The 12,070-nt window shown below is 43.4% G+C and overlaps 1 protein-coding gene across 1 annotated transcript in view; it reads left to right on the top strand.

Moving 5' to 3' along the window:
• Positions 1-6,903: 6,903 nt before the first annotated feature.
• Positions 6,904-12,070, top strand: part of TMED10 (transmembrane p24 trafficking protein 10) — a 45,347-nt gene continuing 40,180 nt past the window's right edge. The window contains exon 1 of the mRNA XM_082647757.1: positions 6,904-7,737. Coding sequence (XP_082503883.1) covers positions 7,513-7,737 — 225 coding nt within the window. The 5' untranslated portion in view covers positions 6,904-7,512. The remainder of the gene's footprint in view (positions 7,738-12,070) is intronic.

A 12,070-nucleotide genomic window follows, 5' to 3' on the forward strand; every position in this document is an offset into this window, starting at 1 on the left:
TCATCTGAAGCCCTGGCTTCCCATTCCTCCCTCTTTGCTAACACTTGAGCTGGCAGAACGTGGCTGGCCCAGGAATGAACCTTGTCCCCAAGCTGGTGTTCCAGATACTCTCCTTACCAGAGGTCTAATTTCGTGTCATGTTCCAGGAGAAAGGGCAGCAGTGCTTGAGCAGGAGAAACAGGGATGTAAGTCAGACTGAGAAACATTTATTGAGCGCACGCTGCTTGGAAGGCGTGGAAAGGTTAGGTATTGAAATAGGAATGGCCACGGGTTAGGTGGAGCATCAGTTTTCAACTCCGGATGCAGGTTGGATCACAGAGAAGTTTTAAAAAATCCAAATGCCCAGGTTGCACCCATACCATTTACATCAGAATGTCTGGGAGGGTGTAGTGGAAGTAGCCAGACATCAGTGTTTATTAAAGATCCCTAGATGGTTCCAGTGTGCAGCAAAGTTAGGGAACCACTGAAATACGCTATTGCCCTGGACAAGACCCAGATATTCTGTTTTCAGTGGTCTGCATTGGGTCCTAGGTGGGTCCTAGGCACTGGCAGTCTTTAAAAAGCTGCCAGGTGATTTCAGTGTGCAAAGGTGATTCAAGTAAATAATAAAGGGAAAGGCATGTGGGCATTATCAAGATGCCCACAGCTGGTGGTCTTTCCCCATCTATATGGTCTGTAATCGCTCACAAGATGGAGATTTTGCGGAGGGAGAAAGAGTTTTGGTGGATTTCAGAGACAGCTGGTGATGGTAGACACCAGATGCTGACCACTTAGTAGCCTATCAAGGAAAATGCACTGGAGAGAAAACAAAATTTCCTTAGAACCAGGAGTGAAGGCCAAAAATGGTGTAATCCTCTGCTCTAGGTTACCAGGCTTTAAGGTCTCAAAACAGTTTTGAAGTAATCCCAAGTGCTCTTAGGATCTGCATGTGTACAGGCTTCAGGCATGGCTGTTTCCAGGGGTTTGGGGGTAGATGCCATTTGGCTCTCTATTAATCCTCCTTTGGAGAGCCTCAACTCTGAGGCTACTTCCACAAAGCACTGAGCAATTTCCCCATTTCTTTCTTTCCTTCTCAATACTTTTATTTCTTCTCAGAAGCATAAGTGGCTACAGACATAAGGTAAACATGGGGTCCCTGCAGTTCCCATCTTACCTCCCTGAACCTACCTCCTTCCCCCACTAGAGTCTCATCTTCACAGCTCTTCTTTTTTTGTGCCTAGGTTCTTCCACTCCAACTGGTCCAGTAGATTTCTTTTCATCTCATTCCTGTCTTGGGATTCTGCCTTCCTGGCCTCCAGGACTTCATCTCTCTGCCCTGGGCTCTGGGGCTGGTGTTCTCCATAAGCAAACAGTGCTGATGGCGCAGAGGTGACACCTACCTTCTATTCCTGTTCTTTTCAGCTTTGGTTTGCTCTCAAGACATGTGGGTAGTGGTGACAGTTCATGTCATGGTTCTTATGTTTTCTGGAACTTCTTCTTTGGGGACATATTTTTTATCTTTTGCTTACATCATTTCTAAAATTCTTCCTCGTAATTTTTTATTAAATCCAGACTTAATGTTCTCAGCTCATATATATCACTAGAAGAACTTTGATCCTGGCAATAAGGATTTACAGGCTGTAACTTAAAGGCTGGGTCCTGATAGTTTAACTCGACAATGTTCTAGAGACAACACTGATGAAGGGCATTAATTGTGATGGAGGGTTGGTGAGGAGGTCATGCTTCCTACTAGGAAGATAAAAATTCAGCATCATGGGAATCTGGAGAGGAAGATAAATCTTGTTTTTTCAAGCAAAGTGAATTGAGGGGAGACGCTAATTGATGCTACAAGTTTTGCATTAACTATTAACATCTTTATGGATTTTCTGAAAGACTTAAGTTTACTTAAACCCCACAAAAGTTGTATTTTGAATATAAGTGAGGGTAGAAAAAGAGAACCCAGAAGAATCTAAAACTTCTTAGTAGAGTGGGAACTAAATAACAAAGATCATGTTTTATCAAATGTAATTATGTCTGAAAACCGGTCTGCAGTTAGGAGCTCTCATTTCTATTCTCAGCTCTAACACTGACTCATCATATGGCTTGAAGCAAGTCACTAAACAGCTTTGGACCTCAGCTTCTCCAGATGAAAAAATGACAATTAAAGTACTAGATAGAGGAACTAGCATTTATGGAGCAACTGCTCTATGTCAATGTGCTAAGTGCTTTATATTATGTTGCAGTATTTCATTCAGCAAATATTTGTTGACCACCCAGTGTGTACAGGACATTGTGCCTGGCCTCAGGGAACAAAGCAAAGACCTTGCTCTCTTAGAGCTTAAGTTCCATTCGGGTTGGGTGATAATAAACGAAAAAGAAAGAAAGAAAGAAAGGAAGAAAGGAGGAAAGAAAGAAAGAAAGAAAAGAAAGAGAGAGAGAGAAAGAAAGAAAGAAAGAAAGAGAGAGAAAGAGAGAAAAAGAAAGGAAGGACAAGATACTCTCAAATAGTCACAAGTGCTATATAGATAATAACACCAGATCATGTGATAGAAAGTAACCTGGGGACAGAGTTACTTATGTAAGGTGGGAGGTGACATTGGAATTGGGACCTGAACAGCAGAAGCAGTTTGCAGAGCCCAGAATCCATGGGACGAGATGTGGAGAAGAGAGTTCCAGGTAGGCATTAAGTGCAAAGGCCCGATGCAGGTAGGAGCTTACATTGTTTGGAAGGCCAGGTGACTGTAGGAGAGTGAATGGGTGGGTGGTAGGAAGAAGTGATCACTGGGTAAGATGAGATTAGAGAGGTAGGCAGGAGCCCGACTGCAGTGGCTTTGGGGCTGTGGAAAGGTATTTGAGCTTTATTCTGATTGGCCTGATTTATATTTTTTAAAGAAAATCACTTGAGGTGTATTAAGGAACATGATTATAGTGGTGCAAGAATGGAAACAGAGACAACAGTAAGTAGGGAGGCTGTTGTCTTATCTAGGTGAGAGAAGAAACGTTTCTGTAAAGGGTCAGATGGTACATATGTTAAGCTCTCTTGCACACATTCTGTTTCTCTTCCTCACTCTCCTGATCCTCCTCCTTTTTTTTTTTTTTTTTGCGGTACGCGGGCCTCTCACTGTTGTGGTCTCTCCCGTTGCGGAGCACAAGCTCCAGACGCGCAGGCTCAGTGGCCATGACTCACGGGCCCAGCTGCTCCGCGGCATGCGGGATCTTCCCGGACCGGGACACGAACCTGTGTCCCCTGCATCAGCAGGTGGACCCTCAACCACTGCGCCACCAGGGAAGCCCCTCCTCCTTCTTTTTTAACAACCCTCTGCAAATGTAGAAACCATTCTTGGCTCTTGGGTGATACAAAAACAGGAGGTTGCCTGCTGGATTAGGCCTGACCAGCTGGGCAGTAGTATGCCGACCCCTAGCTTAGAGAGAAGTAGAAACTGATCAGCATATATTTAGGACACAGAACTGGTAGGACTTGCTGATGAACTGCTCTGTGTGGGGTAGGGTTAAGAGAAAGAGGAAACAAGGATGGCCTCAGTGAAGAAGTAGAAAGTGGTGTCATTTACTAAGATGGGGAAGCAGCAGATTTGGGAATAGGGGGAGAGGGGATATCAAGAGTTAAGTATGAGTTGCCTATTAGTCATTCAAGTGGAGATGTCAAGTAGGGAGCCTGATATAGACTCTGGAGTTTAGGGGAGAGGTCAGGGCTGGATATTCACATTTGGGAGTTATCGGTCTATGGATGCATTTAAAGTCATGGACTGGATGAGATCACACAGAGTGCAGTGCAGAGGTTCCAGAACCAGCTCCTGGGGGACTCTAGAACTTAGAGGACCCATAGAAAAGGTGCTTGGAATCACTCTCTGGGTCAAAGAGTATGACACATGACAAATTGTTTTCCAAAAGGGTCTTTTGCCTCTTCACAGAATGCATCTTGTTTTAGCTATTTAAATACACCCTGTGAGTGGGACTGTACCAACGAATGGACGGGGGCACTGGAGTTAGGAATCCTTGACAGCTTTTGCGTTGGAGCTGGGGATCCTCAAGCCACACCAGAGGATTAGGCTGGTTAAAGGAGGCATCAAAGGGCCATAGCTCTTCCAGGGACTTCCAACCACAGAACTGCCCAGCAAGGTTATTACAAATGCAGATTTTTAATAAGAGCTTCTGATTCACTGTCTGGAGTGAGGTGTGTTTTAAACAAACTCCCTCTCATACAAACAAAAGTTTGCGAAACTTGTGGCTTAAGGATAGACTGGGTGGAGGGTGTGTCCTAGTGACATCTCTTCACGTCCACAGTCTGGGGGGTGGGGGGGTGGGGGTTCAGGAATCTTAGGTGAGACTGGCTGGGGAAGTTTCAGGATGATGAGATGGCAGAGGACTGTTAGGCCGGAAAAAACAGTTTCTCTAGTTGAGGGACACTTTCCATTTGCTCTCCAATTCAGAATGAGGCCTTTTCCCCAAACAGATGTAAAATGGTACCTTGTTTAATGCTGATGCAGAGTTCAAAAATTCTAGTTCCCTAGGAATATCTACTCTGCCCTCTAGTTACACAGCACAGAGGGTAGATTTTTTTTTCCTCTGTCCTTATATGGAAACAAGATCATATTTTTTCAATTAAAAAAAAAAGATATGAGGACTTTCCTGGTGGCGCAGTGGTTAAGAATCTGCCTGCCAATGCAGGGGACACGGGTTCTAGCCCTAGTCCGGGAAGATCCCACAACTAAGCCCGTGTGCCACAACTACTGAGCCTGCACTCTAGAGCCCACAAGCCACAACTACTGAGCCCACATGCTGCAACTACTGAAGCGCGTGTGCCTACAGCCCTTGCTCCATAACAAAGAGAAGCCACCGCAACAAGAAGCCCGTGCATGGCAACGAAGAGTAGCCTCCACTCGCCGCAGCTCGAGAAAGCCCGCACGCAGCAATGAAGACTCTACGCAGCCAAAAGTAAGAAAATAAAAAAATTTATTTAAAAAAAAATGCTCATTGTTGGTGAAACTGAATTAGTACCTACATTTTGGATACATTATGGATTAGATAAAGTTGTTTGAAAACAGCTAAGGAATAATGGAAGAAATTTGCTGTTAGACCTTCTGCTAGGAGCTAAGGAATTAATCTTGCATTCATTGAACCATTATTTATTGTGCCTTCTAAGTGCCAGGCACTATTTTAGATTCAGGAAATAAAGCAATGAATAAAATAGACAAAAATTCCTGCCCCTGACAAAACAGATATCCTAGTTAGGGAGACAGATCAATAAGTGTGATAAATAAGTAAAATGTATGCAGAAACTAGATAGTGATGAGTACGAAGGAGAAAAATATAAAGGAGGGAATGGGGGACAGGAAAGAGCTGGGGGCCAGGATAAGCGAGAATATAGAACAGGAAAGGACTTAAGAGCTGTGACTGCGGAAAGTAACTCAATTTCCCTAAGTCTCAGTTTCTTCATCTGTAAAATAATATGTAATAGCACCTTTCTGAAGATGGTTCAGGCCCTCAGACTGACTCTGTCACTTTTAAACTATGGGACTTTGGGTACAAAATTTCTCTGGCCTCTCAGAACCTCAGTTTCCTCATCTGTAAAATCAACAGATTTCCCCAGCCTATGTCCCATGGGTTTTGAAAATGCCAAATGAGATCATTAATATTTGTGAAAATATTTTAAAACATATAAGCTATTATTTAAATGTAAGAAATTTAAAGAAAACACACACACAGGTATTTTATGGGTTGCAGATCTCTTGCTGATGGTCAGCAGAGCCTCAGGACTGAGAGTAAACAATGAATTAGATAACGGCTTGGTTCTGATTCCCTGCACTGGCAGGGAAAAGGCCAGTGCAGATTATCAGGATGTAGTGAGTAGATGAACAATCATATCTTAGATCAGGGATAAAATAACCAAACTAAATGTTCGTAAGTAGACACCTCATAAGGTAATTATTATATGACATTTGTCAAATTTTAAAATGCTTTACAGCTCCTTTATGTTTGTTCCTGTTTTGTTTGTGGGACTTCAGTTCCAGGAAAAGACTGAAAGAAGTTATAAATACAGAACAATTACTTAATTTACTAAGAACAGACAGTCCATCTTCTGGGTATTTCTGTAGATGCTCAATAAACATGAATCAAAGTAGATAATTCTAAACATAGGCTGTGGAGTACTCCTTTTTTATCTTCCTATTTTCTTCAGCCCTGAATATTTGATAGCATCCCCATAATGGTTTGTTAAATCAATAAACATGTCGGTATGCATGCATGCTATAGTGTCTGGCACACAGTAGGTAGTCAGTAAATATGTGTTAAATGAAAGCATGAATGATTACCATATAAATTTTCTTACTATAGACTAGTCAATTTGATCCCTAAAGTAATTTAAACATTTAAAACACACCAATACTTGCTTTCCCTGCATAACGCTTATCTGGTAAACTGCATTAGGTTCATCTCCCACAGTGGGCTAAAACAAGGTTTTATTCAATTTAAATACGGAATCCAAATTTAGCTTGAATAGTACCTAGCAGAGTAGGTGCTCAATGTTTGCTAACTAAGATGCACATTCAGAAATCAGTTATTCCAGGGGGACTTCCCTGGTGGCGCAGTGGTTGAGAACCTGCCTGCCAATGCAGGGAACCCTGGTCTGGTTCGAGCCCTGGTCTGGGAAGATCCCACATGCCGCGGAGCAACTGGGCCCGTGAGCCACAACTACTGAGCCTGCGCGTCTGGAGCCTGTGCTCCGCAACAAGAGAGGCCGAGACAGTGAAAGGCCCGCGCACCGCGATGAAGAGTGGCCCCCGCTCGCCGCAACTAGAGAAAGCCCTCGCACAGAAACGACGACCCAACACAGCCAAAAATAAATAAATAAATTTATTTTTAAAAAAAGAAAAGAAATCAGTTATTCCAGCCCAAATACCCGGCTCAGGAGCATGAACTGGACACCTCCAGCTCACATTCACCAGGTGACCTCTACCCCTTCTCCGAGGTTCTGGCCCCCGCTCGCCTAATAGCCAAATTAGAATCTTTTCTCAGCCTCTCGAAGTCTTCCTCTCAAGTGCTCAATGTCCCAGTTGTCACCAAACCGCTGGGACAACGCACCCTCTGCCCCACGTCCGGTGCGCTTGGGAGGTTGGTGGGCGGGCCCAGCGATGGGCTTTGTGGCTGTTTCCTATTGGGGCTTGGTTGCTATGGTATCACCGACCTTAAAACTCGCGGGCGCTACTTCCGGATGTTCAAGGAGAATTGCTTCCTGGGCTGCCCGTACTTGCTATGGTCGACTGGGCGGTCACAGAGCTTAAAAAAATGAAACTTTTTCCGGAAGCTTCTAGAAAACCTCATTTAACCACTTTAATTTGAAGGCATTACGTGGTATCATACGCCTTCTTCCCTTTAAAAAGATTCACTATACATTTTTCATCTATTTGCCAGCCTCCAAAATGGCGCCGGCGGCATTAGAAGGTCAGAGGTGAGCTACGTGATCCCTCCCGGTTCCGGCGCGATAGAGGCCCAGGGTGGTGAACAGTCTCCGGCACGATGTCTGGTTTCTCTGGCCCACAGGCCCAGCGAGGCCCTTGCCCGTTAGCGTTGCTGCTTTTCCTCCTGCTTGGCCCCACCTCGGTCCTCGCCATCTCCTTCCATCTGCCTGTTAACTCCCGCAAGTGCCTCCGCGAAGAGATCCACAAGGACCTGCTGGTGACGGGCGCGTACGAGATCACCGACCAGTCTGGGGGCGCCGGCGGCCTACGCACCCATCTTAAGGTGAGGTACTGGGTGGGGCGGGGAGAGAAGACTGAAAGCGTCGGCGAGGTAGCTGAGGACCCGAGAGTCCGGCGGGCGGAGGCCTGGAGGGCGGTCTGGCCTCCCGGAGCGCGGTCTGGCCTCCCGGAGCGCTAAAGGGCGAGCTGTCGAGACCGCCCCCTCACCCCGCTTGTTGGCTGTCGCGGGGCGGGGCTGGGCGCCAAAGCTGGGAGCCCATTGAAGGGCCGCCCGGCCTTGGCGGATGTGGTGACAGCTGAGCGGCGACGGCCTTGACTTTGGGTCCTTGTCACGGTCCTATACCTGTTTTGGTCTTAGGTACCTTGAACTGTAACTAGGGTCTCTAAAGAAGTCTTTGGATGCTGATTATGTGTAGGGACCGGCATCTTAAGACACATGGATGCCTGCAGGAAAACGACGGAAGCATTGAAGCTTACTGTGAATAACAAAAAGCTGTTATTTCTTGAGCATCAGCTGTGCGTCAGGTCCTGTGCTACTGTACACATATTACCATTTAGTTCATACACTACCCTACGAAGTAGATACTGTTAGCCTCATTTTACACACGAGGAGACTGAGGCTCATAGAGGTAATAGAACATATTGGTGTCAGAGCTGGAATTGATTCTTAGTTTGGGAGTTAAGTAAGGTGACAGAAAAGTGCTGCAATCTTATTCTCTTTTTGTTTTTTATTTGTAATTCCTGTGATTGATTAAAGTCGATTACTGGTCACAAAACGGTTTCAGTCTCTAGTCCTTTCCTTTTTGGTACCCCAGAGTCTGGACTTGGCCAAGTTTTCAGTAAATTTCAGTGATATTCTTGGATGGTGACAACTACTACTATAGTGCCGTTTGGTCCCATATTACATTTAGGATGACCGGGCCTGATCTTTGAAACGTTAATATAATTTGATATGTGTCAAGATTCGATTGTATTTTAGGTAATTTTATTCATTCACTATAAGCACGTGGTTTTTGTTTTTAACAGAATGGGTCTTGAACTAAACAGGAAGAAACATTTTTACATTTTAATAGAGCTTCAGGTATAATAAGACCATAGTTTATTTTTAAGGTATTGGAACCCAGTAGTGGTAACAGATGCAGTTTATATAAACTTTATTTGAGAGATATAAACTATTTTCAGTGCTGTTGCACCATGAGCCAGCCTTTTGTTATTCTCTTCAGATACCAAACACCTTTGGCCAAGAAAGAGATGATGGCATAATTTTATATGCTTAGATACAACATTTTGGGGGTCGTGCTTCTGGCTCTTCAAAGGATGTGTAGTGCATAGAATCAGAGAATTTGAGCAATGAGAGTTTACTCTCATCTTTAGTGTTGCCCCCTCTGATTTGTACTTATGTTTTAAAACCCTCCCGTGGCTGACTATTCTTCATCTGGTAAAATGTAAATTTCCCAGCGTACTCTGTAGCGTTCTTCATGACCTGTTCCTGAAGCTTTGTATGCTTTGTCACTCCTCACTTTGCATTTTACATATGAACCTCCCTGAACGGTACCCTAAACTCACTTATTTTCATCTTATATTGTAATTACTTATATTTATATCTTGTCTTCCTCATTAGACTGTTAGTATCCTGAGGGCAGGAATTATTTTCATGTTTGTATTTTTCAGAATGTCAGGCATACTGCCTTGCTTCTAGTAAGCACTGAATACAGAAAGCATATAGTGTAGCATAGTCTTATGGGAATTACATCTGTATCCAAGGCTGCTGAAGGGACCTTGACAGCAGGACTCTGCATCTACGCACTAGCATTTTACCATCACACAGTTGCTCTCCCCATGTCTGCTCTGTTCTCTTGCCACTAGCCAGCTTAATCGGACTACTCCTGGGGTCCTTAACCTAAACGCCAAGTAGGTGATGTAAATGAATGAATTGGGCCAGCTATAAGAAAAACAGTGGTGATGTTAAATGGGAGATAATTGGGAGTAGTGGAAACTGTCAGTTTGAAGTAGCCAGTACTCATCTCTTGATGAGGGCCTGTTGCCACATCTGATTTTTCAAATGAAGTCAGAAATCCAGATTTTTATGTGAAAGCTCCTGATTTTAAAATGTCACCAACTAATTCAAATCAATTTTGGCATTTGTTTATTTTCAGTTTTATAGAGAAGAGTGCAGTCAGTCCAGTGTGTACACATTACCCAGATTCAAGTTATCAGGTTTTTGTCACACTTGTTTCATCTTAACTATTTCTCCCTTCTCATTTTATGCTGAACTGTTTTAAAGTAAATCCTAGATATCTGGTATTTCAGTCCTTCATACTTCAGGATGAATCTCTTAAAAATTATGAACTTAATCACAATGTTATGTGACTATAATATACCTCGCAAAGGTAACAATAATTCCATAATACCATCTAATAATACCCAATTCATATTCAAATTTCTCCACTTGTCTCAAAAATATCTATTTAAAATTAATTTGTTGTATCACTCAAGTCTCTTTAATCTGTAACAGTCCACTCTCCCTCCCCGCCCCTGCCTTTTTTATATGCTTGAAATTGTATTGTTGGAGTCAGAGGTCCTTAAATCACGTCCTACATTTTGGATTTGTCTCTGCTTCCTTGAGGTGTCATTTAACGAGTTCTTTCCCCCATATTTCTTGTAAAAGGAATCAGCTGTAAAGATGTAACTAGATTCAGGTTTATCTTTTGGTGAGGTTACTTTAAGGGTGGTATTGTGTACCTCATGTGGCATCACGGCAGAGCACACAGTACTTTTTGTGCCCCTTAGTGCTGCGAAGATAGATCAGTGGGTTCAGTTGGGTGTATTAGTGTCCAACTGCTGCTATAACAAATTACCATGAACTTAGTGGCTCACAACACACATTTATCTTACAGTTCTAGAGGTCAGAAGTCCTAAAATCAAGGTGTCAGCAGGACTGTGTTCCTTCTGAAGGTTCTAGGGGAGAATCCATTTACTTGCCTTTTCCAACTTCTAGAGACCACCTGCATTCTTTGGCTGGTGACCCCTTCCTCCGTCTTGAAAGCCAGCAGCATAGTATCTCCAAAACTTTCTCTTCCTTTCTCCCACCCAAACCTGTCTCCCTCCTCAGCTTCCATCATCTCATCTACTCTGACTCTGCTGCTTCCCTCTTTCCCTTATAATGACCCTTAATTTAATCCACATCTGCAAAACCCCTTTTGCCACGTAGGGTAACATATTCACAGGTCTGGAAATTAGGCTATGGACATCGCCTGGGGGGTGGGGACATTATCCTGCCTACCAAGATGGTAACAGCCCGAAGCCTCCAATGTAAAACTTCCAATTAATCTTTCACTTAGGAAGCCATTGATGACTTATGTAAATTACTTGTTTCATTAAGGTTGTGAAATGATGATTTTCTAATTGTTGTTCCTTTCATATTTATTAGCTGGAATTATTAAAGAATTCATCACTTGAGGCCATTTGGTTACCCTAAAATTTATAATTCAGGAAGGAAAGTCGGGGTAAGTGCAGAGTTTATTCCTTCTTATTGACAGTTTTCAGAGTAAGGAGGTTGCCCGTGTCATTTCCAGTGTAGTCTGAAGAAGGTTGTTTTAAGTATTATACTGAGATCATTTTTTATTGTTGTTTATTTCAATTTTTGGAGTCATTGTTTTAGTCATTTGCATTCGTTTTCTATGCTCACTTGTCTCTTCGGCTCCTGTATCCTTTTGACACAATCCTATTAGACTTTGATAGCTGCCCTGTTGTGTGGAACAACTAGGTGCCGAAGGCTCATCTTTTGTATGTCAAACCCCTGACCTGGATGCAGCTATTCCTCCAAGAAGTTGTGGTCCCTTTTTGTGAGAAATGGTATTTTAGAGACCGTTAAGTTGGGTGTCATTTTTAACAGTTTAATATATTGTGCAGGCCACAGACCTATCTGTGGTTTGATCCCACTCCTTAGCATAGTTTGCAACTTTTTCATAGCCTCTGTCCACTTAGTTCTGCTTTGTCTTAAATTTTGACCACTCGTGGCCCAGACTCTGCCTCAAGGATTCTCTCTATGCATCATTTCAGCTTCTGAGGTGTGACTCCAGAGTGCAAGGATCTCATTGGTTCAGCTCCTTTTTTATATCTAAGTCTCTGAACAGCCTGTTGCTTATCTTCTCTTTGGTCATATATCCACCCCTGGTTTAAGCAGCTGTGGTTTGGGTTGAGGTTTGGAGAACTGGACACTTTCTGAAGTGCAAAACTTGGCCAACTGGGCTTGGCATTTAGTTATTGCTCTAATTGAGGCAGTCTCTCTTAGAAGGATCTTTGTGAGTGTAGTGCCTTGATAGACCTGTCTCGTTCATCATCTTCCTATCAAGGAGCACCTTAATGTCCAGTGA

This window comes from Grampus griseus (assembly GCF_964374135.1).
Source record: "Grampus griseus genome assembly, chromosome: 2".
Lineage (NCBI taxonomy): Eukaryota > Metazoa > Chordata > Mammalia > Artiodactyla > Delphinidae > Grampus > Grampus griseus.